At 53.4% G+C, this 26,587-nt stretch overlaps 1 protein-coding gene across 1 annotated transcript in view; it reads right to left on the bottom strand.

The window, feature by feature from the left end:
- Positions 1 to 26,587, bottom strand: part of LAMA5 (laminin subunit alpha 5) — a 96,254-nt gene that overhangs the window by 9,517 nt on the left and 60,150 nt on the right. Inside the window, exons 16-56 of the mRNA XM_075720901.1 lie at positions 25,634 to 25,771; positions 25,143 to 25,195; positions 24,852 to 24,951; positions 24,294 to 24,346; positions 23,787 to 23,892; positions 22,960 to 23,059; positions 22,606 to 22,762; positions 20,741 to 20,879; positions 17,785 to 17,927; positions 17,577 to 17,683; positions 16,687 to 16,840; positions 16,165 to 16,325; positions 15,478 to 15,586; positions 14,852 to 14,949; positions 14,121 to 14,322; positions 13,578 to 13,704; positions 13,245 to 13,384; positions 12,339 to 12,454; positions 11,837 to 12,048; positions 11,400 to 11,604; positions 11,028 to 11,172; positions 10,311 to 10,451; positions 9,752 to 9,913; positions 9,469 to 9,570; positions 9,300 to 9,383; positions 8,363 to 8,593; positions 7,669 to 7,782; positions 7,255 to 7,382; positions 6,932 to 7,012; positions 6,274 to 6,488; positions 5,617 to 5,717; positions 4,935 to 5,115; positions 4,510 to 4,653; positions 4,275 to 4,426; positions 4,088 to 4,198; positions 2,837 to 2,948; positions 2,106 to 2,276; positions 996 to 1,192; positions 786 to 902; positions 554 to 708; positions 184 to 325 (exon numbers count right to left, since the gene is read on the bottom strand). Of these exons, the coding sequence (XP_075577016.1) occupies positions 184 to 325; positions 554 to 708; positions 786 to 902; positions 996 to 1,192; positions 2,106 to 2,276; positions 2,837 to 2,948; positions 4,088 to 4,198; positions 4,275 to 4,426; positions 4,510 to 4,653; positions 4,935 to 5,115; positions 5,617 to 5,717; positions 6,274 to 6,488; positions 6,932 to 7,012; positions 7,255 to 7,382; positions 7,669 to 7,782; positions 8,363 to 8,593; positions 9,300 to 9,383; positions 9,469 to 9,570; positions 9,752 to 9,913; positions 10,311 to 10,451; positions 11,028 to 11,172; positions 11,400 to 11,604; positions 11,837 to 12,048; positions 12,339 to 12,454; positions 13,245 to 13,384; positions 13,578 to 13,704; positions 14,121 to 14,322; positions 14,852 to 14,949; positions 15,478 to 15,586; positions 16,165 to 16,325; positions 16,687 to 16,840; positions 17,577 to 17,683; positions 17,785 to 17,927; positions 20,741 to 20,879; positions 22,606 to 22,762; positions 22,960 to 23,059; positions 23,787 to 23,892; positions 24,294 to 24,346; positions 24,852 to 24,951; positions 25,143 to 25,195; positions 25,634 to 25,771 (5,606 nt within the window). The remainder of the gene's footprint in view (positions 1 to 183; positions 326 to 553; positions 709 to 785; positions 903 to 995; positions 1,193 to 2,105; positions 2,277 to 2,836; positions 2,949 to 4,087; positions 4,199 to 4,274; positions 4,427 to 4,509; positions 4,654 to 4,934; positions 5,116 to 5,616; positions 5,718 to 6,273; positions 6,489 to 6,931; positions 7,013 to 7,254; positions 7,383 to 7,668; positions 7,783 to 8,362; positions 8,594 to 9,299; positions 9,384 to 9,468; positions 9,571 to 9,751; positions 9,914 to 10,310; positions 10,452 to 11,027; positions 11,173 to 11,399; positions 11,605 to 11,836; positions 12,049 to 12,338; positions 12,455 to 13,244; positions 13,385 to 13,577; positions 13,705 to 14,120; positions 14,323 to 14,851; positions 14,950 to 15,477; positions 15,587 to 16,164; positions 16,326 to 16,686; positions 16,841 to 17,576; positions 17,684 to 17,784; positions 17,928 to 20,740; positions 20,880 to 22,605; positions 22,763 to 22,959; positions 23,060 to 23,786; positions 23,893 to 24,293; positions 24,347 to 24,851; positions 24,952 to 25,142; positions 25,196 to 25,633; positions 25,772 to 26,587) is intronic.

Genomic DNA, 26,587 nt, shown 5'->3' with positions numbered 1-26,587 from the left:
CACCCAAACCCCCAGAGTCTGGCCCCAGCTGTGGCAGAGGCTCTTGCTCTCTGGCACAGAACAAAGTATTCAAGTGTCAGAGGGAAGGGGCAGCAGAGCCCTACGTGTGGGTGTGAAAAGCTGGAGGACTGTTGAAGGAGCTTGGATTTTGCTCATCTTCACAGGGCTCCCCACAGCACATACCATCAAAGCCTTGCTGGCTGCCTCATCAGCATCGTGGGCTGCTCGTTCGGCTTTTTTCACAGCTTCAATGATGCTGGCGTAGGCATTAGAAGCATCGATTGCCCGCTGGATAAAGCCATCCTGGTTTGTGCCCTGGATAATGCTGTGTTGGAAGATGAAGCCATCAAGACCACGGAGACGGTTCAGGCTGGGGCCTTGCCCATGCCTCCATGGACAAACCCCTTTGGGTTTCTCATCACAACGTGTTCTCCAAGGTAAAGCTTTGGAGATGGCACCCCCCTGCTCCCCTGCCATGGTGGGGCTGCAGTTTCCCATCCCCAACTCTGGTAGGAGATGGCCTGACTACCAAATGTCAAGACCAGTGCCTCACCTGGACAGGTTCCTTGCGAGCTCATCCAGGAGCCGGGCATGCTCCTCTGCCTGCTCCACGATGGGAATCTTGCTGCTGGCTGGGGAGAACTTCTTGACCCGCTCAGTCAGGGGCAGCTTCGCCCCATCCAGCAGGGCTGCCAGCTTCTCGTAGGCCTGCAAGGACACACGTCACTCCTGAGGGCTGCCACCCCCTCGTGCTCTGCCTATGCCAAACTATCTCCATCACTCACCTCCTTTGCACTCTCCATCTTCTGTAGGAAGTCAGAGACCTGGGCCAGGAAGTCCTTGGCCATCCTCAAGGTCTGCTGTACCAGCGCATGCTGCTTTTGGAGTTCACGGCTCTTTTGCTAGACACACAGACACAGGATTAGGCACTGGCAGGGCTGGGGTAGGCCCCCCCTCACTGCACGGCAGTGTGGGACCACCTGGTGAAGGTCTACCTGACTCTCCTCCAGGTTGTTGCGGTTCAGGCTGTTCAAGTCCTCTGTCTGCCTGGTTTTGTTCACAGCCTCGTTGAGGGCATCGCGGAGATCCATCAGCTGGGAGCTGTGCTGCGCCAGCCGGTCCCTGATGCTGCTCAGCAGGTCCTGGTTGGACTCCCAGCGGGTGTGCAGCTCACTCTTCACCTGATGCAGCACTGAGGATGGAGGAGATGAGAACTGTTGCTAATTCATCCTCCTGTGTTAAAGGGCTCTTTCTGTGCTTGGCTGTGGAAAAGGCTGGTTCTGGTCTCACTCGGCAGGTATGAAGGCTAGAAGTGACCACCTTCCCTCCTCCCTCCCTGTTTCAGCCTGGGTAGCACAAGATCTCATCCAAAATGGTCTGCAAACCCCCAGTGCTTGTCAGAGGGATGGGATCTCTTTCAGAAGGACACCCAGCTGTGCCTGAAAGGCTTCAGATGATGGAGAAACCCCACCTGAGGCCTGTTCCAGTGCTTGATTACTCCCACTGTGAAAAATTACTTATTTCTACAAAGGGCCTGTTTGTAATTCCAGCCTTCAGCTGCTGAACTGTGTTTTGCCACTGCCTGTTAATCACAAGCCCTTGCTCCCCACAGTGTCAGCATGCCTGGTTATATAGTGGGGCTTTGGGGTGGAGCACAATCCAAGCCCTTGCTCCTGCAAGGGATGCCCTCAGGATGGCAGAGCTGCTGAGGGTGGTAGGCTGCTGGTTCTTACTCTGGACCCCTTTCCTGGGACAGTGAATATGAATAAACATGGGGTGACTCATTTGCATCCACATGTGATGCGTACATAATAATGGTAACTCCTGGTTCTAAGGGTTGTCATTTTTGGTCATCAAACAGAACTACCCAGCTAGTACAATCTGCTCTAAAATTCACCTTAAGGGAAAAAGAACCATAAATGGAGTGTCACAGGGGACCCTAAAACTATTGTAAAGCTTGCTGGGGGTGCCTGTTTTATTAACAGCGTTCTCCAAACGTGACCATGATGTGTAGCGTTCACATGGGCTCCGCGCCAGGCTTCAAGGAATGGCTAGACCCAGGAGGATCTGTGCAGCCCTGTCCCATGCCGCTGAGCCAGACTCACACTTCTGAGCCTCCTCGTGCTCGTGCCTTGCCAGCTCCTCCTGGCTGCCCAGACTCCGCTCCTTCATCTCCCTCAGCATTCTTTCCACCTCGGCCATCTTCTGCCGAAACTCCTCAGTGGAGGTGGTGCTGGTGTTTGCTGCCCCAAACCTGGCCATCTGCCGCACCAAGTCTGTGGAGAAATCCAGACCCCCATTAGCATTGACCAACCCAGGTCCTTCATAATCCCTCAAGACCCTTCCTCTCTTACATCACTCTCACCAAACTGCAGCCAGCTTTCATGCAGTACTCAGGCACCCGAATTGCTGAAGATCACTCAGAGGTACTGCCCCCCATTTCTGTCTCCTTGGCCGTTACAGTAATGCATGCTACATCCCAAGCATCTTTTCGTGGCTTTACCTCCTCTCCTAGATCCAGTCACTCCCTGTTTTGCTAAATCTCTCCTGAAGCAGTAATGCAGATTGCCCCGGTTTTATCCATTTTAGTAACATTTGTGCAAGTTTAATGTGTTTTTTCCAAAGATTGTGTTTAGCCAAACAGCTGGACTCACAATAAGCCCGGTCTACCCGAACAGCCAGAATTCTGCAGGGATCTCCATTTCATTTGTACTTCCCCTTCTTTTCTCCATGGCTCCATCACACTAAGTGATGTGGTACTCAGTGCTGTTTGAAAGCAAGAGCGTGGCATTCCCAGCAGGAAAACCCCACAAAGCAGAGACCCTTGTTTACCTACCTGCAATGCCTTTCTGAATGCTTTGGATATTTAGCAGGAGCTGCTCCCCCCTCTGGTAAGTCTCTCTTGTGTGCTGCTCAATCCGGTTTGCTTCTCTGTGAGTCATTGTCATCTACAACAAAAAACACTGGCTTAGCTGAAATACGAGATTATGTTTTATGTGATCTGTCAGCAGGAAGGATGTTCCCAAAAGGCACTTAAGGCTTGGGAATGTGCAGCTTTTGAGGTTCTTGAACCATGTCTCCTCCAACAGCCTGCCCTGTGCTGCTCAGCTATGATGTCTTTAGTGATGGTCTTATTTAGCACCTTCAGAGAAGCACAAGCAATAAATGCAGCTCCAATGCAACAGGCTCTGGATCCTGAAACAGTCCTAAGACCACAGCACTGTCCTACGCTCTTAACACAGGAAAAGCCCTGACCAGGATCCCAGAAGAGATGGAGGGCTGCAGTTTGGCCGTTCAGAGCGCAGACGTGTGTAGATGTACATATACACAGAGGCAGTCTGTCCATGCAGCTGCCCGGGGACATGCATCACCAAGCCAGGAAACATGAAATTCTTACTCTACCCTTAATTGCTTTAGTGGTGGACTTGGTAATGTTAGGTTAATGGTTGGACTGGATGATCTTAAAGGTCTTTTCCAACCTAAACGATTCTATGATTCTGTGAAATAGAAACTTTTCTCTCTCCCTTGGATTAGGAGCAGGCAGTTTATAAATCAAATCAAATTAAATCAAATCTTGCTCTGTTTCTAAGTTCTCTGAAGACACATGGTGTTTTTTAGACTGTATATAGATTGCATCTCACAAAAGGTGTTGCTGTACTGAGGCCTCCAAGGACTATGACAATAAAAAGGGTTGACTCATTTGCTGACAGGGCTCAGGCTCTCCCTGCCACAGCATGGATACACCCAGGATGGACCTGGATGTTTATGTTCCTTCCTCATATGCTGCTTCTATAAATGACATTTTATTGAACTTATTTTTACTGGTTAAATTTGGAGCCACCTCAAAAGCAAGTAATAAATCAAGAAATAACCATCAATATCTCAAGATGTTTAACAGCCCTCCAAGGGAGGAATGCAGGTAATCTAGCTCAAGCATCTAAGAAAGAGACCGTGACCCCCAAGCCTAGTGCTGGCTGGGCAGGAGACCCATCCCGCCTGAACTAGGCTCCTCACAGCCTTCAAAGCCCTCATTCTAGGTAAAGGAGGGACTTGCGCTCTGGCAAAGGAAGATGGAGAAATCCCCTACTTTGTGCTGCAGCGCATTCAGGTCCTGCGTGAGGTCCACGTTCTCATCCTCCAGCTCATCAGCCCTTTGCCTGACCTTGCTCACGGCTCTCTGGTACTCACGCAGCTGGTTCTGGCAAGAAAGAGCCGAAATCAGGCCAACAGGCCAGGACACATAGGCAGAAAGTGACGTTAAACCTTCCACATACAGCGACAGTCGCCAGAGTGCCGTTGAGACCGTGGAGGCGAGCCCAGGCGATGGAGCTGGCGTTGAGGTTGACCAGCTGGTTGCGAATGGAGGGGAAGGACATCTCAATGCTCTGCAGATCCTCCAGCAGAAGCAGGACACAGCTGTCGCACACTGCCAGGGGAACGGAGCGGTCAGCACAGGGTCCTTTCCCAGGGCTTCCCTCGCCTCTTTCCCCAGGACCGCAGGATACAGACCTTCACACCTCATGCTGTCTGGACTGTTCGCCACAAGGATCTCGTGCTCGTGCACGCAGACGTCGCACTGCTTCCCTGTCAGCCCGTTGGAGCAGGTGCACTCCCCAGTGCGCGGGTCGCAGGAGCCCCCTCTGCACTCACACTCTGCCAAGTTTAATAACAGGGAAACGCCCGCAGCATCATTTTGTGCTGTTGCCACCCCGGAAGGAGGGGAGGGGTGGTTTTATTTCAGCTGTGCAATTGCATCCCTGCTTATCTACATGCCACTGCAGGGGGTCTCCCTGTGCAGCCTAGCAACATGCACAGGAACTCAGACACCAGTCAGCTGTTTTCCACCTTTAACAATTCAATTAGCACACGTGCCACCAATGCCTTGTCCCACTCCCCCACGTGTGGGACCCAACACCCGGGAAAGCAGGACTCACTTGTACAGCCGCTCTCGCTGAAGCCCCAGTAGCCCGGAGCGCACTGCTGGCAGCGCGAGCCGCTGACGCCGGGCAGGCAGCTGCACTGGCCGGTCTGTGCGTGGCAGCTGCTCCCCACAGCGCCGATGTCGCAGTCACACCTCCGGCAGCCGGAGCATCCCTCAAAGCCATAGTACCCCTCCTGGGGAAAAGTAGAGCAGCGGGTGCCCTGTTCAGCGAGAGGGCACACGTGCCTCCCTCCTGGGGCAGGCTGAGGTGATGCGGGGCCCCAGTTTTGCTTTCTAGGAGTGTTTTGACCACCACAAAACTCAGACCAACATGGCAAAGAGGTGGAGCGGCAGCAAGAGCCCAGACACAATACAGCGTTGCCCTGCAAACCTTGCCCTTGCCCTGCAATGCGCACACTGGATGCATGCAGGGAAATGGGGTTCATCGCAGTTTCCCAAAGGGTACCACATTGCTGCCCAAGCTGCAGCTGAACGCTGCCTCCATCGCTTGCTGCCAGATCTTTAATAGGCTTTCACCATGCATAGGCAGATCACGCAAATCCAGTCTTAACCACCTGGCTGCCAGCACAACGGCCAGCATCGCTCTGCTCACAGGCCTGGGGACGACACACCGGGGCTGCCCCTCGTCCCCATGCCAAGGACAGGCACGGTCCCAGCATGCAGGCGGCCCTCACCTCGCAACGGTCGCAGTGCTGGCCTGTCACTCCAGTCTTGCAGAAGCACTGGCCGGTTTGTGGATGGCACGACTCTGTCCCACAAGGCGAACAGCTGCACTCTGCCAGGGAAAAATACACCCGGTTATATGCCAAGGAGACCGCTCAGCCACTTACAAACCTTATTCCCGTCAAGGCATCCTATTTCTGCTCTGACTGTGATACATAAGGGAAAAAGACAGAGGTTTGCTCCTGCTGACAACTTATTCCCGTGACACCTGCCCAAGGCAGACCCCCTTTTGTGAGCTGCAATTTGGCTGCTGTTCCTCAGAGGGAGATGAGCAGTGCTGGGAGTGGGCTGTGCAAAGCCACACTCCCAAGGGAGTGCCAGCACCGCTGCTGCAGTAGCTGCTTGGGGCAAGACCGTTCCAGCCTGGGTGTGGTTTGGTGGCTTGCATTTGGGGGTGGATTGGAGGTTACAGAGTTGTGATGCTGGAGGGCAGGTTTTTGGAGTTTTTTTTTTTTTTCTTATTATTGCCTTTGGAGGATGCCTGCAATGTGTGCAACCGTGCGCGTGACTCATCAGGGCAATGCACAAGTCTGGTTAAAGTGCTAAACACGTCCGCGGTCAGTCTGTCCATCTTCTCCCACGCAGTGCTTGCTGCCTGCCCCACTCACGTGTGCAGTTCTTGGCTGCCACCGCATCCCCGTAGTAGCCAGGGGTGCAGACCTCACACCGCGCGCCGGCTGTGTGGTGCATGCACCCCGTGCAGGCCCCTGTCAGGGAGTCGCAGCTGCTGAACAGCATGTTGGGATCTGTGTTCCCGCTGCAGTCGCAGGGCTGGCACGAGCTGCCAATCACCAAGGGATTGCCGTAGTATCCTGGGGCACACCTGGAGAAATATGGCAAGTTAAAACACAGCCAGGCACTGGAGGGGATCGCTACAGCTCATGCCTGCACCATGCTTGAGTTGTGCAATTAACAGCGTGAGCATCCAACATTTATAACTGCTGCAACCCTCAGGGATCTCAAAGCACTTTGTGTTTTGCCTCACGATACCCCAGAAAGGTGCCTTGATCCAGACTGCAAGTCAAGGCAAAGCACAGCTAAGTAATACACCCACGGTAACACAATCTATCAGCAGTGGAGACAGCAACAGGGCATTTGCAGGCTGAGAAGGTCTGAAAGAAATCCTGCCAAAGCAAAGCACAGTGAGAGTAGAGCCAACCATTTCCTTTGCAGTCTCCACTAGGACAACTTTACTTCTGCCACGGCAGGGGCTGCATGGGGCTTGGGCGTGCATGGCCTCAGAAACATGGGTGCCATCACCCTTACCGCTCACAGTTGGGTCCAGCGTAGCCGGGCTTGCAGAGGCACTGTGTGTTGGAGCCCTTGTGGACACAACCGACGGCAAAACTGAAATGAGAAGGGGTGAACAGGAAGGCGCAGTTACCCCCGACATGGTGCCAGGGAAGCCAATCACTGGGTGTGGGCTTCTGGGGCCTTGGGTAAGAGGCCATGGACATGGTCTGGGGCCAGGGATGAGGCTGGCATTGGGACACCCGCCAGTGCCAAGCCAGTGCCCTGACGTGGCACAGCGTGGCTCCCAGTGGTTAAACAGTGAGGCGAAACAGACAATCCCATCCAAGGGTGCTTACTTGTTGGAGGCAACTGAAAGAGGGCATGGACATCCAACACACTGCAGGGGCTCTTCGGCAGAGTGGCTGCCCACATAGCCATCCTTGCATCGCTCACAGTGGTCTCCCTCTGTGTTGTGCTGGCAGTTCTGCAAAGAAAAGGCAGGCTTTGAGCTCAGCACTATCAGCAAGAAATGGTGGGTTGCACAAAGAATTCCCCACCAGATATCTGGACGCTTCAGTCTTTCCTCTTTCCCAGAACTTTCTTTCACCCTAAGCTGACCCTGAGCGGGACCACCCCTGAAATGGCACATGCAGCTAATGCTCCAATTCAGGCACAGTCCTGCCAGCTCAGTTAGTATGTGAAGAGCTTTTTAATCACATGCTACCGACCTTATAACTCCAAAATATCACAATGCTTCACTGTTTACTTACAAGGCATATCCCAGAGCCCGGCAGGCACTGATCCGAGTGGCCGTTGCAATGACATGGGATGCATTTTCCCAGAAAGAGCCCCTTGGTGTCCCTGTAGTAACCTGGAGCACATTCCTGAGGACAGATTAAAAGACAGAGATCTGAAAAACAGCCCAATACATTCAGGCAAAGCAAAGAGGCTAATTTAGTTTCCATGACAGAATTCCCACAGGGCTGTACTGATGGAGAAGAGATTAAAAGCAACAACAAAGATTTTTTCCGTGCAGCTCCTTCCTGCTCCTCTTCAATAGGAGAAAATTGGCCATACAGAAGGACCTATATTCCAAAGTACTGCATCCACTTAATTTTGGCCTGCACCACCAGAACGATTTCTCCATCATGCCTGTTCCGAGAGGGCAGATGCAGCTCACACACATCTCCCAGGTGCAGTGTTGTGGTGGGAGGGGAGCTGGGAGCGGGCTGGTGTGGGGGAGCCTGGGAGACGTGGCTCCTTCCTCCAGCACAACCCGAGCTGTAATTTCAACTGAAGCCCTCAGGGGTCGGCTTGGAAGCTGGTACTCTGGCACCACTGCTTGGCACAAACATCCAAAGCCTGCGGCTGTCACCCACACCAAGCACAAGGGGTGGCCGAGACCCAGGATGTGACTGTTTGACTCCCCTCTGCCTGGAGCAGGATGTCCGCTTTCACCCTTACCTGGCAGGAGTCCCCCTGGTAGTTAGCTGGGCAAAAGCACAGCTCCACGTTGCCGGCGCGGATGCCCGTAGCTTTATCTGTTGCCATCTCCAGGACTACACGGCGCAGGGACACAGAGGAAGAGAGCTGGGAGAAGAGTGCCCGGATCTGCAGCTGTTCCAGGTTTGCCAGAACCATCATGAGCTCCTCTCTAGACACCGGGTTGTGCGTCTCTGTGTGCCTGAAGTTACCCTAGTGGGAGAAGACCTGACGTTACTGGCAGGAAGCACAGGCCCCTGAACACCCACAGCCCAGCCTTCACCTCCCTGCTGCTGAGATGTTTCCCCTTCACACAGGTAAAAGAGCCCCTGGTTCACAGAATCGTTTAGGTTGGGAAAGACCTTTAAGATCATCCAGTCCAACCATTAACCTAACACTACCAAGTCCACCACTAAACCAATTAAGGGTGGAGTAATAATTTCATGTTTCCTGGCTTGGTGTCTGGATTATTTTTTAATGAAAGTAAAAACTAGGAATCATTAAGGTTGGAAAGGACCTCTAAGATCATCAGTCCAACCATCAACCCAACACCACCACGCCTGCATGTCCCAGAGCGCCACATCTACCCGTTTTTTGAACACTTCCAGGGATGGTGACTCCACCACCTCCCTGGGCAGCCTGTTCCAATGCTTGACCACTCTTTCAGTGAAGAAATTTTTCCTAATATCCAATCTAAACCTCCCCTGATGCAGCTTGAGGCCATTTCCTCTCGTCCTATCACTGGTTACATGGGAGAAGAGACCAACACCCAAAGATCTTCACAGCCAGTTCTGCTGCAATAGGCAGCACCTAAAAGACTGAGCTCAAAGCAATCGTCCCTTCTGTCTACATGTGAGTCTTGTCTTTTCAATAGCATCTGAGCACTCAACTTGGTACACACCTGTGTTTGCAAACTCACCTCCACCAGCTGCAGCTGGCCTTCATGTACCTCCCCTGGGGATGGGTAGGTGCCTTCCAGAAACATGATGCTCATCTGATTTCCCTGGGAAAAGCAAGGAAGGTATCAGTCACCATCTCATCCTGCTCCTGCATTTGCAGGGAGCACCAGGGAATTTCTTGGGCTGCACCTTCAGGATCACATCCGGGCGGGACTCCATGGGAATGAACACGTCACCCCTTCGTGGGTCGGAGTGAAGCTCATAGCGCAGGTGCCCGCCGTAGGAGGAAACCTAAGGGAGAGCCAAATTGCATGTGTTGCTGCGAGTCCACACCACTGAGCTGGGGCAGAGCTGTCCATGTTCAAGCAGAGCGTGAGCAATGCCTGGATGTCAGTGGGCACGCTGCTGGCACAGATGTAGGTGGGGTCAGGGATGTGCATGACTGCTGGTCCAGCAGCCACTGCGTGCTTACCCGGTCCCCAAGGTAGGAGCTGGGTGCAACCCAGTAGAGCTCCTGGTAGGCATCCGGGAGGTTCTTGAGATCAGCACGAAGGAGCTGCTCCCGCAGGCTCAGAGTTGTCGGCACCTCCTGGCGATCGCTGCCCAGCAAGAGCCACCCGTTCATGTCAACAAACTGTGGGGGAAGAGCAACCGTAGATCTTCTGGTGGAGCTACAGAATGTATTTGGGTGCTGATGCTTCAGAAGAGCAAGTCCCAGAGTAGCAGAAAGTATGGTAACAGGCTCGCGACCTCACATGCATTCTGATGAAGCCACTGGAAAGCTGAGTACCACCCATGCCTCCTGCCTGGCACAGTCCCCCCACACCATGACTTTCCACCCTATGAGACCCCAGAGACCAGGAAAAGGGGCTGAAAGTGGGAGACGGGCACAGGGAGGCAAAGATAACCCTCACAGTGTATCTTCCACAGGGGTAGGATTAATGCAGGACAGAGACCCGAGGGCAGCAGAGAGCCAGGCAGATGGGAACACAACTGAACTGCAGGCTCTGGTGGCCCCCGGCCCCTCTCACCTCAGCTCGGTGCTTCTCAGCACTGCGGCAGCGATCGGTTGCACCAAAGCAGAAACACTTGGTGCAGCCCTTGGGGTTGCTGGCATCCAAAGAAAATGTCCCCAGGCGACACTGGTCACACCTCGGGCCTTCCACATTTTCCTGGAAGACAAGCAAAGCTCAACAGTGTCAGCAGCTCTTCACTAGACCTTAGCAGAGGACAGAGATGGCCATGACTGATCAAAGCACAATGATGTGATGCTGAAAGACAGTTAAGCAGTCCCCAAACAGATTTGCTCACACACCACCCATCAAACATTAAATTCACCTGGAGAACGCACTTGTGAGCCCTGCAAAGGCGCTGGAGCAGGTAGCTCAGCAGCAGTTTAGGTTACTCTGCTGTCACACAGAAGCAGGAGGAGTCAACAGGGCCAACAGCTTTACCTGCAACAGGCTCTGACATGGGGCTGGACTCAGACTGCCTGTCTCCCCAGTGACAGCCCAAAGTAGGCCTTCATGGCCAGGAAAGATGGGGAGAAGGAGTGTTTCAGGGTGCTCTGAACCCACCACCACATGGGGCAGGCTGGATGCAGCTCAGCACACAGGTGTTCTCCTTCTCAAGCCCTGCTCCCTCTCAACACACCAGACACCCACAGCTGAACCAGCTGCATTGCCAGAGCAGGAGAGCTGAGCCGAGCTGAGCAGAAACGCACCGCGTGAAGGCATCGAAGGACTGACCTTGCAGTGACACTGCCCCGTGACCGGGTCACACACGCTTGCTTCGGTGCCAGCCTGATGACAGTCACACCGCTGGCAGTTGGGGTAGTGGTAGAAGCCAGGGGCACAGAGGTCACACTGTCGCCCTATGATATTGGGCTTGCACCTGGATGGGATGCAAGAGCTGCAGCGTTAGAAACCTCTGCCTTGTGCTGCTGTGCGGGGAGCAGCTGGGCTTTCAGAGCTTTACCCACACTAGCAGGGACACAGTGCTGATGAGGAATTCCCCACCCTGCACGTTTCCTCCCTGCAACCTGCCAACGAGTCCCATCACTCCAGCAGGGACCGGGGATGCTGCCAGATGTGCCCCGCACCGGGACAGGGCTTCCTCACCTGCACTGCCCGCTGTCCACGTCGCAGCCCGGCTCTGTCAGCTCCTGCACGCCCGGCCGAGAGCAATTGCAGTCCTCGCAGCCGATGAGGGGGTGGCAGCCAAAGGTCTGGGGCTCGCAGACAACGCATTCCGGCTTCAGGGTGTGCGGAGGGCAGATGCACTGCCCCGTTACTTCGTCGCAGAGACGTGTCCCGCAGTCGCAGGCTGGAAGGGGCAGAAAAGGGGCTGTGTTTGGGAGAGCAAGACCCAGGCAGCCCGAGGAGAGCGTGAGGCAATGGATGCAGAGCTCAGCTGCTCTGCAGGCAGCTGAGCTGTTTTCATGCAAGTGGAGCCATTACAGGGCTGGAAATGCAGCCATTTCCCAAATCAGCCTCAGCCCTGTAAGAGGCAAAACAGCAAGTGCTGGGAAAGCAGAGCGGGAGATGGGACAACTCACGCCTGCAGTTGGGGAAGCCCCAGTAGCCGGTGGCACAGCGGGAGCACTCTCGCCCAATGACGTTGGACTTGCAGGGACACTGCCCGCCGAAGGGCTCGCACTGGCTGCCCCGCGCCCCTGCCTCATGGCACTGGCAGGGCTGTGCCCCGTTGTTGTAGAAGACGGAGAGCGAGATGGCAGAGTCACGGCAGAACCTTGACGATGTGCTGGGGCTGCAGGGGAAGGCAGGAGGAATCACTGTGCTGCACACCCCCACGGCCTCCCCGCCACCCCAAAATCCAGCAGGATCTCCTGCAGCAACGGGTACTGAATTAGTGCGAAGGACAGCCCTGTGACACTGAGATCCCCCAAATACTCACAAGTTTGGTCATTAGATAAGGAAAGCCTTAACCAGATCCCTCCCCTGACACACACAGGGCCCACCAAGGGAAGGGGCTTTTGCTCCCTGAGGAGCGTGCAGCCCATGGACAGCAGAGCAGCCACCCAAAGCCAAGAGTCTCACTTGATGTAGAAGCTGTTGATGCCGCAGCTGCTGATGAAATCGTAGGACTTATCCAGGGGCTCCTCCTGCAGGTACTGAGAGCTGTAGCTGTCTTCAGGCACCACGAGGATGTAATCCTGCGAAGCAAGGACAAGATGGGTGAGCCAGGCTCCTTAGCTGAGCCAGACAGGCAGTCCAACATGAGCTCACTCAAAAATCCAAATGCACCAACTTCTCATCAGCTCACCCCTTGCTGGGACAGAACATAACACACAAAGTGCCCAAGTACTTGAAAGACCAGGGACCACCTCTCTAGTGGGGTCTGTCCATCAGAGTCCATCTACTGTAATGCTCATGTGAGAAGGGGCCCAAATACATTGGAGCAAAAAAAGGGAGGATACCCCAAAAGGGCAGCACTGGCTGTGCTTCAGCACAGAGGCAGGCAGTCACTGTCATCTCAAACTCCTAGACATGAAGGCACCTGGGTTCCAATTCTGTCTTTCAGCCATTTATCCAAATTTTGGTCAATCTTCTAGTCCTGTTGCCTGAGGATAACAAGGGCTACCTGCTCCCATGAGGAGACCTGCCTGGACAAACAATGCTGTGCAGGTGCAAAATATTGCTGGGGCAGGAATAAGGCTTATTCTGGATTATCACAAGCTATGTATGCAAAGCCACAGCTTCAACTTCTGCCTTGTTTTGGTATCAAAACCACACAGTGAAGAGTAACTGTCAGATACAGGAATTCTGCCCTCAGTTCTACCCCACTAAGTTTGGAGATTGCAACTTTCTAGGGTAGTTCAGAAACTGAGTGATGGTGGGAAACATTCCTGTAGTCACACAGTGACAAAAATCCCCAAGGACAAACTACAGCCCTGCTGGAGCCTGGTCCAGCATGCCCTGGGAGCTTCCTGGAAAGAGGCTCACCAGCCACAGCTGCTTGCCCTCTGGCACTCGAACAACCACAGTCAGATCATTATCAGTAACATCCAGGATAATCTGGTCCTCGGAAACTACCAGGCTCCGGCACCCGTAGCCGTGTGGGCAGAAAGTAGCATTGGTCTGACCTGAAAAGACAACAAATGTATTGGTCCCACATTTCCCTTGCAGTCCCCATCACACCATCCCAGTTTGGAAGAGATGAGTCAGTCTCGCTTCATCTTTGCACTCCTCAGAGAACCCGCAGTTATCCTCTGGCATGAAACACTTTCTACAGCTTCTGCCTACCAGCAGCTTCCTCCCAGTCCCCGCTCTCCTCACCTTGCCAGATACGCCCACCGTTGATTAACACTTCCACGGGGAAGGTGGGATGGTTGGGCTGGTAGTAGTGTAGGATGAAAGCATAGCGTCCCAGGGTCTGGATCCGGCTGTTAAACACAACAGCAGCCTGGCCCAAAACAGGAGAACAAAGAGACAAAACCCCACATCTTATGGCTGCACTCACAGCTGGGGTATTTTTTATTATTCCACAAATCTGTGCTCTTACTGCACAGCTTTCAGGTCTTGAGACTTTTGGTGAATCAATCCCCCCTGCCTCCGTGCTCCTCCCTCTAACGGTGCCACCTGCAAAGCACTTCCTGAGAGCCCAGAAAACCAAGCAGGGTTGGATGGAGCTAAGACAGGAGAGTCCACAGGAATTACAGATTCAGGGACGAGTTTGAAGTCCTGATTAAATTCTAAAAATACTAATTGCTAAATTGCTATTGCTAATGCTACTGAATAGAGAAGGAAGACTTCTCTGTGCCCCAGGTGTCTGGTATCACAGCACCAGCAAACCAGCCCAACTCATACCCATGCCACTACCTGTGGTGGTTGCAGGAGGATGAGCTCTGCGGTGGGGTCCACTGCTGTGGGAGGCCGAGGTGCAGGCTCCGCTGGGACCCCGGCTGGAGCCACATGGACCGCCTGAGCCAGGGGGACATCAGGAGCGATGGGCAGAACCTGCCCCCCCTCCAAAATGATCGACTGAGAAAGCTTCAGGAACCTTGAGGGAACACAGGAGCTGCTGCAAGACAGGGAGAAAATGGGATGTAAAGATCTCCAACAAGGAAAGCAATAGGCTACGGGGATCACGGCAGCAGAAGCACGCCCTGTAACCTGGCAGATTATGAAGCATGCCTGCTGAGGGAGAGCTTTCTGCCAGGACCCCCGGGGCTCCGGGACACAGGCTCAGCGGGAAGAACAGGAACCCTGCACAGGCCAATTCCTGTGCAAATATTGATTCAAAGCAGCATCAAGAATTTGAATACAGCGAGTGCCTCTTACTGTATGTGAGCAAGCACAGGAAAGGCTATTTAGGATGACACTGGACAATCTGCCACAGGAGGCAGCGCGGTGGTCAGGTAAAGGACCAGCAGCCTGACTTCCAGTCCTTACTCCAGTGCTGCCTGCAAGGCACTTCGCCTCGGCTACAGATTTCTTTCTCCTTGGGTCAAGAACTTAAAAGGCTCCAAACCTGAGGGAATTGTGGGAAGCAACTGCTTGTGGAAACAGCCACATTCATGCTAAAACCCTGAGGGACCTGAGACTCTTACCTGTTGGATGAGAACGTGCCATGGATGCTGATGCAATGCACCTTCGGCTCAATGAACTCCATGGTGAACTGTGCAGCAGGTATGAGGTACACTTTGTGCTGCCACACACGAAAGAGAGAGACGCCTGGTTACATGATAGCCTCTGCCGCTGGGAGCCTAAAGCAGTTTTTGTGCCCACCAGCAATCAAGGCTGACCACGCTAAGCACCTCCTTATCAGACATATCAGCTAATGCATGACAGGTCACACCTCTGCTTACTGCCCCTTCTTCCTTGGCACAAGCCCTGAGGTGTTTAGAAGCTCCATATATTTATGGGATTATTCTATCCTTGCCTAAGCAACTTTGAATGCCTTCAAGGTAAAATAGGAAGAAGCACTGCCACACTGCTGCAGAGCTCCCTCTGCAAAGAGCAGCTTCTTCTCCCCATCTTCTCCGAAATCCCAGTCCCATGATCTACTTCAAAACACACCACTGACCACATTCTTCACCTTGGACTGCTCATGACATAGACTAAGATCTAGTACCCAGTCCAAACAGGACTAGAAAAGCCTTCTACAGGCCAGGTACCGCTCCTGCCTCTCCTCCTTGCAACCTGCAAACAGAGCGGCCCTCGCAGGGAGCCTTACCAGGAAGAAGTCAGCCAGATCGGAGGTGAACCGAATGGTAGCCTCTGAGGTAAGTTCAAACACTGCCATGCGGCTCTGGGAATCTACGGCAATCCCTCGACAAAGGAAACTGTAAGAGAAACACAGATTTTGAAGCAAGCCTTGAGCTGGGTCATGACTCATTTCTTGTCTTGCCAGCTATACGTCCTGAAGGTATTTATACAAAGTCTCTGTAAATCTTTTGATGCTTTTTCTGGCAAGTCGTGAGAGGGAAGTTTCCCAAGGACACCCCAGACGTGTTTCCTATCGCAAAGGTTGCAGTCTGAAGTCAGACACTTTTACAGTGAGGGACAGGGTTTGACCTGCATCAACAGCTTCAATAAACCTGACCATAGGCCATTCCCTAAATCAGGGCCTCTACCGATGTACCCAGCTGTAAATGGGAGCAACAGATTATCTCCTGGCAGAGGCATCAGAGGACACGTTGGCACAAGTAGTGTGCCAGGGATGCCATGTATTTCCTAGGGACAGACAGTCACTAAAATCCGTGTCCAGCTAGAACGAGTTTGGACATACACAGCTCAGATGTACAACGCTGAGGCATTGCTTTGCTCATGTGATAAAGCAGAAGCAGCTCAGCTGGGGAGGCCTGTCCTTGCCATGTCGGAGGAGGACCGAACCCCTTCTCTGTCATGGAGCTGATCATACCTGTAGACACACGGGTAGAAGATAAATGTGGCCTGCTGCATGGCTAAGTGTGGCGAGCTTACAGCAATGCCCACCATCTGCAAAGCGTTGGTGTTGGCGTACTCCACCACCAGCATGTATTTCCCAGGCTGGGCAATAGGCAGGGAGAGCTGGACTTCCACCTGGAGGACAGAGACACGACAGAGTGAGGGCCTCCTGTCCCACTCCGTATAGCGAGTGTGTTCAGGATGCCTGTGCTACAAACCAGCCTCCTCTGCAGCTGAGGGGACAACGAGCCAACTCTTGCCATATACCACGCGTGCCCTCACAAGCCCTTTGCGTGTGAGACACTGCTTTTGGGTACCTTGAACAACAGGGCATGGAAGCACACAGCTGCAAGACTGATGGGGCAACAGTGGGGTGTACATGGGTGCAAAGCCCTTCTGCTAACCTGCCCAGGTGTACGTAAAGCACCAGACAGTGGGAGCAGAGGGATGAGCGCCGCAGTGCCCATGTGAGGGGTGAAACAGAAGTGGCACTCACATCGCTGCCGCTGCACATCGCCATCCGGGGATGGGAGGGGCTGAGCTGCTCTGTGGGACACACTCTGGGTAACCGGTTGTCCAGCCTGCACACCGCATCCACCCCTGACGCAGCAGGGAAGCCGTCCACAGACAGGTACTTATACAAGAGGCAGCTAAAAACATTAAGAAAAAAATTGCGAAGTATGGTTGTTACATCATGATTTTAAGAATCAAGAGCACCCATGCAGCCTGATCCCAGCAAGATTTGCACAAGGCTTCGATCCAACATGAAGGCTCCACTGCCCAAAGCAACACCTCTGGTTAGTGTGGAGCAAGAGATTCTGTATTATAGGGCCCATGACAGCAGTAACAACAAAAAACTTCTCCCCTTGCAATGTGCTTTATCCTGGGGACCACTGCTATAGTGGAGGGGGCAACTGGTGTCCAGAGCCGAACCAGCCTTCCTGCCAAGATGGACAGAGAGGTCCTGGGCAGAACAAGCAGATGCACTGAGATGCTCTAAGCACTACTAGACTCTGCCCATTCACTTCAAATAGCCCAGCAAGACCTAACTCATTGTAGCCATTTTCCAGGGCTGTTGACGAACATACAACCCAGCACTGGGAACCCAGCCCAGCAGAGGAGAGGGCTATGGTCTGACTGGGTGAGTTAGCCCCCCTGGGTCCATGAGAACACACAGACTGACTGTGCCATGGGTGAGGAGCCACGGATGCGGTGGCTTTCTGGGACAGTGCAAGTTCAGCAGGCTTTATCAACCATGGCAAAGTGCTCCACTGAGCAGTTTTATTGCATCCAGACCCTCACAGAGCATGGACCATATATATTTCTTAACCCCAAGCCAAGAGGAGCTGAGGAGGTCCCACTGCACAAGGAGGTGGAGATCCTTACTTCTGGGTGGCTTGTTCTGGGGCTGGCTGGTAGGTACATGGCTCTGTGACCTTTAGCTGCAGTATTGGAGCTTCATAGTATGAGCTGGGTAGCAAAACCAGATAGTCCTAGGAGGAGAGATGGGAGAGTTGGTTATGTTTGGGACACTTGCCCCCAGGGAGCTGCTGAAGTCCCCTGTGGTGGATGGAGCACGGGGGCTGGTCCTTACCAGCAGCACTCCCTCTGCTTCAACAACCAGAGACCAGGTGGTGGGGTTGAGTACGAAGGGCTCCCCAAAGCTGTTCTGGGGGACGGTGACAAAGGCTGGCTCTGTGCTGGGAGCAAAGACAATCTGCTTGGTCTGCTCTGTACCTGGAGCGGGAAGGATGAGAGGCTGTGAAGGGACTGGGATGGAAAACCGGGGCTGCAAATAGGAGGCTACGCTCAGGGAAGCAGCTCTGTAGTGCAGCAGGGAGTCCCGGGCTCCTGCTCTCTCAGCGCTGCTGTAGCAGATGCACCACAATCCCACACTGTCCTGTAACAGAGACATCCACTCTGAATCTGCTCAGTAGCTTAATGGGAGAAAAAAAAAAATCACTGCAATCCTTAATGGCAATCCACAGCGCTCTCAGTGTGCTCGGCATCCCCGGACTGCAAAGCACGGAGTATTGCAGGCTAAGGAGCGTTTTGCCAGCTACAGAAGGAAGGAACTAATCTGTGAAGAATTTATTCTGAGACAGACAAAAAGAATTGCCCAGATACATTCTTCCTTAGGGATATTCTGACCCCAGCTCCACAGGCGAGATACCTGTCTTCTGGCAAACTCTCAGACCCCCAAGCAGTGCTCCTGTCTTTCTTGCCAGCCACAGACTCTGCACCCGAGATTTAGAGAGTGATTTTAACTGACAGGACAGAACGGGTTTAAGGCCTGATCCTGCTGCTGTTGAACAGCTCCTTGGCTCAGCCGACACAGTCCCATAACCTTTGAATTCATTAACTTTGGATGCAATGATACAGCACCTAGAAGCAGACTGCCTGCCTGTCTTAGCAGTCTCAGGAGCGTTTTGAAGAGCACGGATGAGAGGGATTCACCGAGTACGGCTGCATGGCGAGCAGATGAGATGAAGAGGAAGCAGGGAATGCAGCATACTATCCTGGTGTGGTACATGGACATCAAGGCATAATGCAGAGGGCCAGAAGCTAAAGCAAGGGCTTGTGCTACTGCTGGGATGGGTCAGCCCCTTCCCATGTGTGCTAGCTCTGTGCCACGCCTGGCATCAGCTGAGGCTGAGCCCTCACTTTCTCAAGATGGGAAGCAGATGTGAGGATGCAAGGAATGAAGAGATTTCCCCAAACAGGCAATGGGGTAGATTTCTTGAAAAGCTGAAGTTTCACATCGCTTTGACATGATACACAACTCAAACTGAGATGGCTTCTGGTGGGGGGGGTGGGAGAAACCGGTCTGCAAATCATATACTCGGAAAAGGCTTCCCTTTTTGCAGGCCACATCCTCCAACTTATCTTCTTTCCAGGCTGCTTGTCCTTTACTGTGTGAAGCCCATTCCAGCCGGGCAGAAGGTGGCTCAGCATTTCTGGAGCTGATCTGGCCTATCAAGGAAGCTGCCCTCCCGGATCTCATTGCTCGTGCGTCATTCTGGCAGCTTGCCTTCGGCACTAGAAAAATCAAATGTTGCTTCTGAGCAAGGAGGGAAGCACATTATAAGGCAAATGAGCTCTGCTGCTGGATAGGAGAGATTAAATACTTCCTGGTCTTTGGTGGGATGCTAAAGCATGAGCGTGGCTCATGCTTCCCCTTTGTCTTTCTGCTGTGTGATATGACTGCCCATAAAAGTAACCAGCCTTTTTTCTCCTCAAAAAAAATTAGAAAAATAGTATCTTGGCATTTCAAACCTTGCATATCACATCAAAGGCAGAACACCTTCTATGTCAATTCAAGACAGAGGAGAGAACTTCACAGAGATAAATTAGGTAGCTGGTGTCAACAGCCTTATGCTGTGCACGTGGTCTGGAGGAAGAGCTTCAGCAGGACGATGTGGCTGTGGCATCAGAAGGGGTAAAATCAATCGGCCAACCACCCACTAGGGCACTTGCATGGCCTCAGGTCTGTCCCCATGCAGTCTTGCTCATATCAGTTCCCAGAATATTTGTTGTCCAGGTCTCTAGGCTTGTTCAGCCATCTTTTGGTGGCTCTTCTTCTTCTCCAACAGCTCATGGCTCGATGAGAAGACATTGCACCAGAGTGCAATGCCTGTATAACACGTGCAATTCCACATCACTTCCAAACCCCACACCATGTGTGAAGCTAGCAGCCTGTTTGGGAGAAGCGCAAGGCAAGGGCAGGACTGCCACATGAGGGCACCTGCAAAATAAAACCATGTCCAGCTGCCAAAGTTTGGATCCAGTTCCCAGCACTTGACCCATTCTGGTTTTGTGGGAACTCAACTCAGTTCTGCCTGGGGCACTGGGGTGATCTTGTCCCGTGCTGGCAAGGTTGTACTGAATCATACAACGGCCTTTTCTCACACCAGCCTGGCTGGTAACAGTCCTCAGTGTGCAGCCCCAGGACTTGGGGACCAGCTGGCTGCTGCTTTGTTAAATAAAGGGGGCAAATCAGCCTTTCAATTGGAAGGGCAGGACTAATGGGTAAAGCCATATGGAAGTGTCTTCTGGAAAGGATGATGCAGAAGGTTGCCTGGGATGGGGAGGAGGTGGCGATGGTGCAGGGGAGCAGAGCAGTCTGGGATCCTTACCTCTCCTTCGTGGCTGATAAGCTGTAATTTTGCCATACACAGTGGCCCCTCCTGAATTAATATACCTCAGGATGACATGGAACAGATAGAGCTCTGCCTCCTTCACGTCTACAGTGACTCTGATTTTATTCTGCAAAAAGCAAAAAAGCACACGGGGCACACGTCACCGGGGGGCCAGCTCCTGACCGCCCGCCCACTCTGCGGGAGAGCCTTACCCGCCTGCCTACCTGCCTGCCTGCCTCTCTTCCCCCTCCCTTGCCATCCCACGGCACGGCTCTGGCCGGCCACCTGGGACGGGCACACTGGGGATGGGCACACCTGGGACGAGCACACCTGGGGCAGGAGAAGGGGCAGAGGAGCAGGGTCGCAGCGTGGGATGCTCTGAGTTAGTCTAGAAGTGAAAAATGCACTTACAGTTGCCACAAACATTAAACCTTCCTTCCTCAACGACCGAGACCCTCCCTTCCACACTGGCAGGCCCCCGGCTGACGTAGCGGAAGACGAGGCGGAAGAGGTCGGGGGAGGTCACATTGAGAGTCACCACTACCTTGGGCTGGTGGGAGAGAGAAAGGGGAGAGAAGCAGAGCACACCTTCAATTACCTCCACCGCCGACAGCTACCAGCCCAAGCGCAGCCGCTCGGCTCACTGCTCCCAAAGCAACATGCCACAGCGCAAGAAGGAGACAAGCACACCGACCCTGCTGCACAGTCACGGCATGGACACCTCGCGACGCTGTCCCTTTTGGGGCCAGCCACCGAGGGAGCAACCTGCCTGCGGGAAGCGGGTGGAAAGGCCCTGCCCGCATCTTGAAGATGCTGTGGCACAGCAGGGTGGTTTGGCTACCCTGGGGCACATGCCATGCCAGAGGAAAGGTTTTAAGAAGTTCTTGCTTTTGGTATCGGCATGTTGCTTTTGGGCTTAGTGTGCCGTAACCAGCCAACAGGTACCAAACGCTGAAGCGCCTGCTCTTGTGCTTGCAGGGCTCTGCCCAGATGCCTACAGAGAAGGCTGCAAATGAAGCTGGTGCCTCATCCCCAGGAACCTGCAACGCTAAGGCCTAGCTGTGCTAGGGGAATGTGCCACTGATGGGTGCCGTCAGCCCTCATCAAGCCCTCCACCTGCCTGGACGATGTTCAGGAAGACTCCAGTTAAGCAGATGCTTAAGTCCTACCCATTTCAAAGAGAAACTAAGCAGCTGCTTAAATACCCTCCTGCCTACAGGGCAAAGCTGGGGTCTGCCCAGGGAGACTCCTAATGAGGGCTCTGTGTTCCTCGAAGCTCCAGTTACACAAATCTTCCCACTGGAGAGCAAACTGGAAGGATCTTGCAGAGAGGAAACTACAGATGAGACCTGCCAGCAGAAAGCCACGTGCTAGCCCTTCTGTCAAGGCCTATTTCTATCTCAAATGCCAACACTGGATGCAAAACAAAAGCCATGAGCTTGAGCATAAGCTCCATCCCTAAGCTTTGAGGCTGGGGTTTTCTCAAGGGAGCCTACAGGAGTTCGTTGCTTAGCTCCTACCTACAAATTCAACAGGAAAAGGCTATCACATTTGGCCCCTCTGTTATTTTACCTAAGCATGAAAAAGTGAAGAAAACTGAAAGTACACGCACCAGAATAAGGCACATCTTACATGGGACAAGACTATCAGAGAATGGCTGCCCTGCACCCCATCCCCAAACACACACACACAGGCAGGGCCTGTGCAGAAGAATAATCCATCGAGGAGAAAAAAGGGTCACAGATGAAATAGCATCACTTCTAGGGCTAGGGCAACTCCGGGTTAGTGTAAACCATTGTTACAGCAAACCAGCTAACAGCAAGAGCAGAGGCAGAATGGTAACAAGAGGTCCAAGCTGAACATGGCAGCCATGGAGGAGCTAATTTATTTTTGGAAAAGGGAGGGAAGGTTATGCAGAGAGTTGCAGGAAAGAGCAGAGTCAGATGAAAGAGCCACAAGGAAACCCAGAGACAGTGTTTATAGACATCCCTGGAAGTAATCACCAAGCTGCCACCTTTGTCTAACCGGATTAGGATGTCAGGGGGTTCCCAATTTAGGATCTTTCCCCTCATCAGTCTATGCCATCCCCAGCGCTACAGGAAATATCTGCACAAACAGGCTATATATACACTGTGCTGTTTATGTTGGCCATCATGTGACTTTGGGGGTTTGAGAAGCACTGTGGGGTGAAAGATGTGTGCCAAAAGCACGCCAGTCCTCCACGGGCTGCAAGCTCCTCAGGGGGAGCCGGGCTGGGATGGAGACACCAGGCGTACCTGGATAGAGGACATCTGTGCGTATCCTCGCCAGCTGAAGCCCTCGAACTCCAGGGGGTTGTAGCCGAAGCGCACAGCCCGCCCGGCTGGCGTGGTGCCTTCTTCCAGCTCAAATTTCAAGTGGTGAAGGTCAGGGAAATAATGGTCCCGTGCAGGCCTGGGGAAGAGAGGGCACTGTTACCTGCCGGGCTACCTGGATGGAGAGGCAAGAGGCCACCTCCACCAGGCACATGGCTGATGTGGCAGCAGCCCAGACACTGAGGTCCCCATCCTCATGGTGGCCAAGGACACTGTTCCAGAGGAAGCAAACAGGAGGCACAGCACCCCAAGGTGCATCTCCCGCTAGCAGCTTACTGGGTGCAGGTGGGCCCACGTGTGCTCTGCCGGCAGCGACAGGCTCCGCTCCGCTCCTCGCAGGATGGCCCCAGGGACCCACCGACGTCACACCGGCAGCCTGCGGGCAGGAAGCGCCTGTTTACATTCCCGCCACACTAACGAGCTCCTGGTCACTAATCAAAGGCACGTCCCAGCAGGCGGGGAGGCTGGGGCCGCTATTTTTATTCCATTGTATCCGTTTTCATATTGGCCCCGGCCCCACTTGGATCAGCTCCTCTCCACCTCAGCGCTGAGCTATTTCCAGACAGCTGACGGCTGCGGGAAGAACAAGGTCTGCAAACCCTCATGGCTGGGCGCCACAGCCCTGCCGCCAGCAGCAGCCTCGCTCCCTCTTCCCAGCCTTGCCAGGACCGCGTGGGCCGGCTGAGAGCGGCTGGAACTCTTCCTTCCCTGCTTCTCATGGGCATGATGGAGAGCAGCCAACCCCACATGTCCATGCCCACCTGCTCCCAACAGGAGGAAGGGGTAGAGCTGCAAGGACAGGGCCAATGGTTAACACACACCAGTTTCTGGCACCCAAAGGGGCACCTTTCCTGGCCTGCCATTCCCCAGCCTGACAGACCCATGTCCAACAATGACAAAAGTGTGAATTTGGGTCTCCGGATCCACAGCAAGACCCAGCCCCTGTGCTGGGCCACGGTATGGTCAAAAGCAAGAGGTGGGACAACTCCTGCCCCTTTCTCTCCAAATCCAACAGTCAGTTGGTATATGCAGAGCCACTTGCTCCAGGGTCAGCTCTTGTGGCTCCCTGCTCCTTCACCCAACACATCATGAAGGGGGCTCACCTTGGCAGCCAAAGTAATTTGCATTCTCCATATTGAAGTAGCCATCTTTGCATGCCGAGCAGAACTGGCCGCAGATGTGCGGTTTGCAGAAACACTGCCCATCGCCCTAGGAGAGAAGCAGGCATGGAAGCTCATTCCCTCCCATTGCTCATCACGGCCAAGCTGTTTCTCCGTTATTTGGGTTCTAGTCTGAGGCACTGGAGAAGCGTTTTGAGTTTCATGCTCTACAATGCTTCCTGCACGTGGGTGGGCCAGATAAGTTAAATTACCCAACAATGCAGGCAAACAAAAATCCAGGCATCCTGGGCCAGACCCGAAATATTTAGGTGCCTAATTTATGACAGGTCTTAATCCTATGTTCTCATGCAAGCCCAGATCGTGGTGCAGCCTTTGAGAGCTCAGCATCAGGACAGGCTTCTCCAGCAGCTGCTGGGAGAGACAGAGCTGAAACACTCCCAACACAGCACACGCTCGGAGGTGCCTGGAGGCAGAGAGGAGCAAACCCACCTGCTGGCACTCTGCGATTCCGCTGATGGTGCCCTTGGTATCACACTTGCAGCCTGGAGAGAGGGAGATGAACAAGAAAGCCAGAAGATCCATCAGCCCCTGAGAAGAAGCCTGATGGGGGACAGTACCCACGCCACACCAGAGGACACCGGCTGGGATAAGAGGAGCTGGGAACTGGTCAAGTAAAGAGTAGTGCTGCACAAGGGCTCACATTTCATTTTGGACAGTTACTGTTGAGGACAACTGCTAAAGACATTTGCCTTTTCTGCATGTTTGGCAGAAAACCTAAGTGTGCAAAGTCTGCAGGGAGGGCTGAGAATGACACAACTCATTGCACGAGCCCTGTGTTTCATCCCAAGCAAGAAGCTCCAGACTCCAGTCTTTCCCCTCTTCAAGTGGGGGTTACCCAGACCACCCCAGCTTTGACACATCAGTTCAGGGTGAAGAAGGAAGGAAGGGTATCACAGCAGTGATGGTCCCCACTGGCTCAGGTTTGGGTCTTGCACCATTACAGCACGGAGGGGACTTTTTGGGGCCGTACAAATGCCATTTCCTTACTCATGCAGCCGTAGGGGTTCTCTGGAGTCAGGTTCCAGTACAAGGGCTTGCATCTGTCGCAAGCTGGGCCTTCAACGTACGCCCGACACGCGCAGGAGCCCTGGGGAAAGGGAGGGGGAGAAAAGAGCAGGTGAGAATTTGCAGCACCGTGGCTGGAAGTGGTGTCTGCTACTTTGGCGTGGGTAATGGCCGCTTCCAGGCTGTGCTTAAGGAAGGACTTGGCCCAAAGCGTGTAAAAGGGGACCACACAAAAATAACCTGCAGGGGTTGGTGGGTTCATTTGATACTCACCGGGGCCAGCGAGGGATCTGCCATCACCAACCCTGCTGGGTTACAGGAGCCCACTAGAAAAGAGACACAAGGAGGGATTTATAAAATCACAGAATGCTTTGGGTTGGAAGGGACCTTTAGAGATCATCCAGCCCAACCCCCTGCAGTGAGCAGGGACATCTTTAACCAGATCCGGTTGCTCAGAGCCCCGTCCAACCTGACCTGGAATGTTTCTAGGGATGGGGCCTCCACTGCCTCTCTGGGCAACCCGTTCCAGTGCTTTGCCACCCTTACTGTAAAAAATTTCTTCCTTATATCCAGTCTAAAAAAGATGGCTCATACCCCAGCTGTTCTTAAAGGGGGTTTATTTCTTCCCTTGCAAAGCTCTTGGGGGATGATAAGCCCATTCCAAACCAAACTATTCTATGATTCTGTGATTTAGCAGCACCACACCGCTATGTCCTAAGACACCAGAGTCCCCCCACATCAGGGAGGAGAAGGAGGGGGGCTACCTTCGCAGTGCGGAAATCCATAGGCGCCCGGCACGCAGCTATCGCAGCGCAGTCCTGTCACTTTGGGCCGGCAGCTGCACTGCCCCGTCTCCTGGTCGCAGGTGCTGTGCAGAGAGCCCTCCCGGGAGCACTGGCAAGCTGCAAACGAGGGGAAAGCAACTGCTGGAGCTGCAGGGCACAGGGACTCCTGCATTCAAGGCTTCCCACCACCAACCTCTTTTGTCTGCCTGACCTTCGCCACCATCAAAGCAGCCAGAAACACGGGTTATAAATAACATACGCACTCATTCTTTGCTTTTGGTTAGAAACACCCCATCTTTTAAGAAAAACAATAGAAGCTGCAATGTTTATCACACCTATTCACGTACATTTACGTGTACATTGGCAGGGGGAAGAAGTTCTGGTTAAGGAAAAAGGGGAATGTGTGATCTCATCCCCAAAAGGTCAGCAACCAGCGACAGATCAGACCCTACACAAAAGCCTGTCTGCACCCAAACACCTAAGAGCAGCGTTCGGCCATCAGGGCCTGCCCTGCAGACATTGCGTGTGGTCAGGAGGCCAACAACAGAGCCATGGCACTGCCAGCAGCCGAGGGCAAGGGCAGGGCGACAGCTCTGCGGCTTCCTGCATGGCCTCCTGCAAACGCACACAGAGATCCTGCTGCCCTATCGCATGAAAGGTCAGCAGGCTGCCAGGGAGCTGCCCGTGCCCTCCTTGCCCAGCCAGTGCTCCTCAAATCCCTGCCAAAGGGGACGTTTTAGGCTGACACCCCCAGACTGGCTAACAACAAAACATTGTTCATAAAACAACAGATAAAAAAAAAATTAAAAAAAACCCAGCTTCTCCTCTTCTTTCCTTACTGTGACTCCTCTACAGCTCTGCAATTTGGACACTGCTTTATGAGACCCAAAAAAAATAAAAAAAAAATAAAAAGAAGTGACTACTGAACTCCTG

The sequence above is a fragment of the Pelecanus crispus genome, chromosome 14 (genome assembly GCF_030463565.1).
Source record: "Pelecanus crispus isolate bPelCri1 chromosome 14, bPelCri1.pri, whole genome shotgun sequence".
NCBI classification, from domain to species: Eukaryota; Metazoa; Chordata; class Aves; order Pelecaniformes; family Pelecanidae; genus Pelecanus; species Pelecanus crispus.
This window is presented reverse-complemented; position numbering and strand designations above follow the sequence as displayed.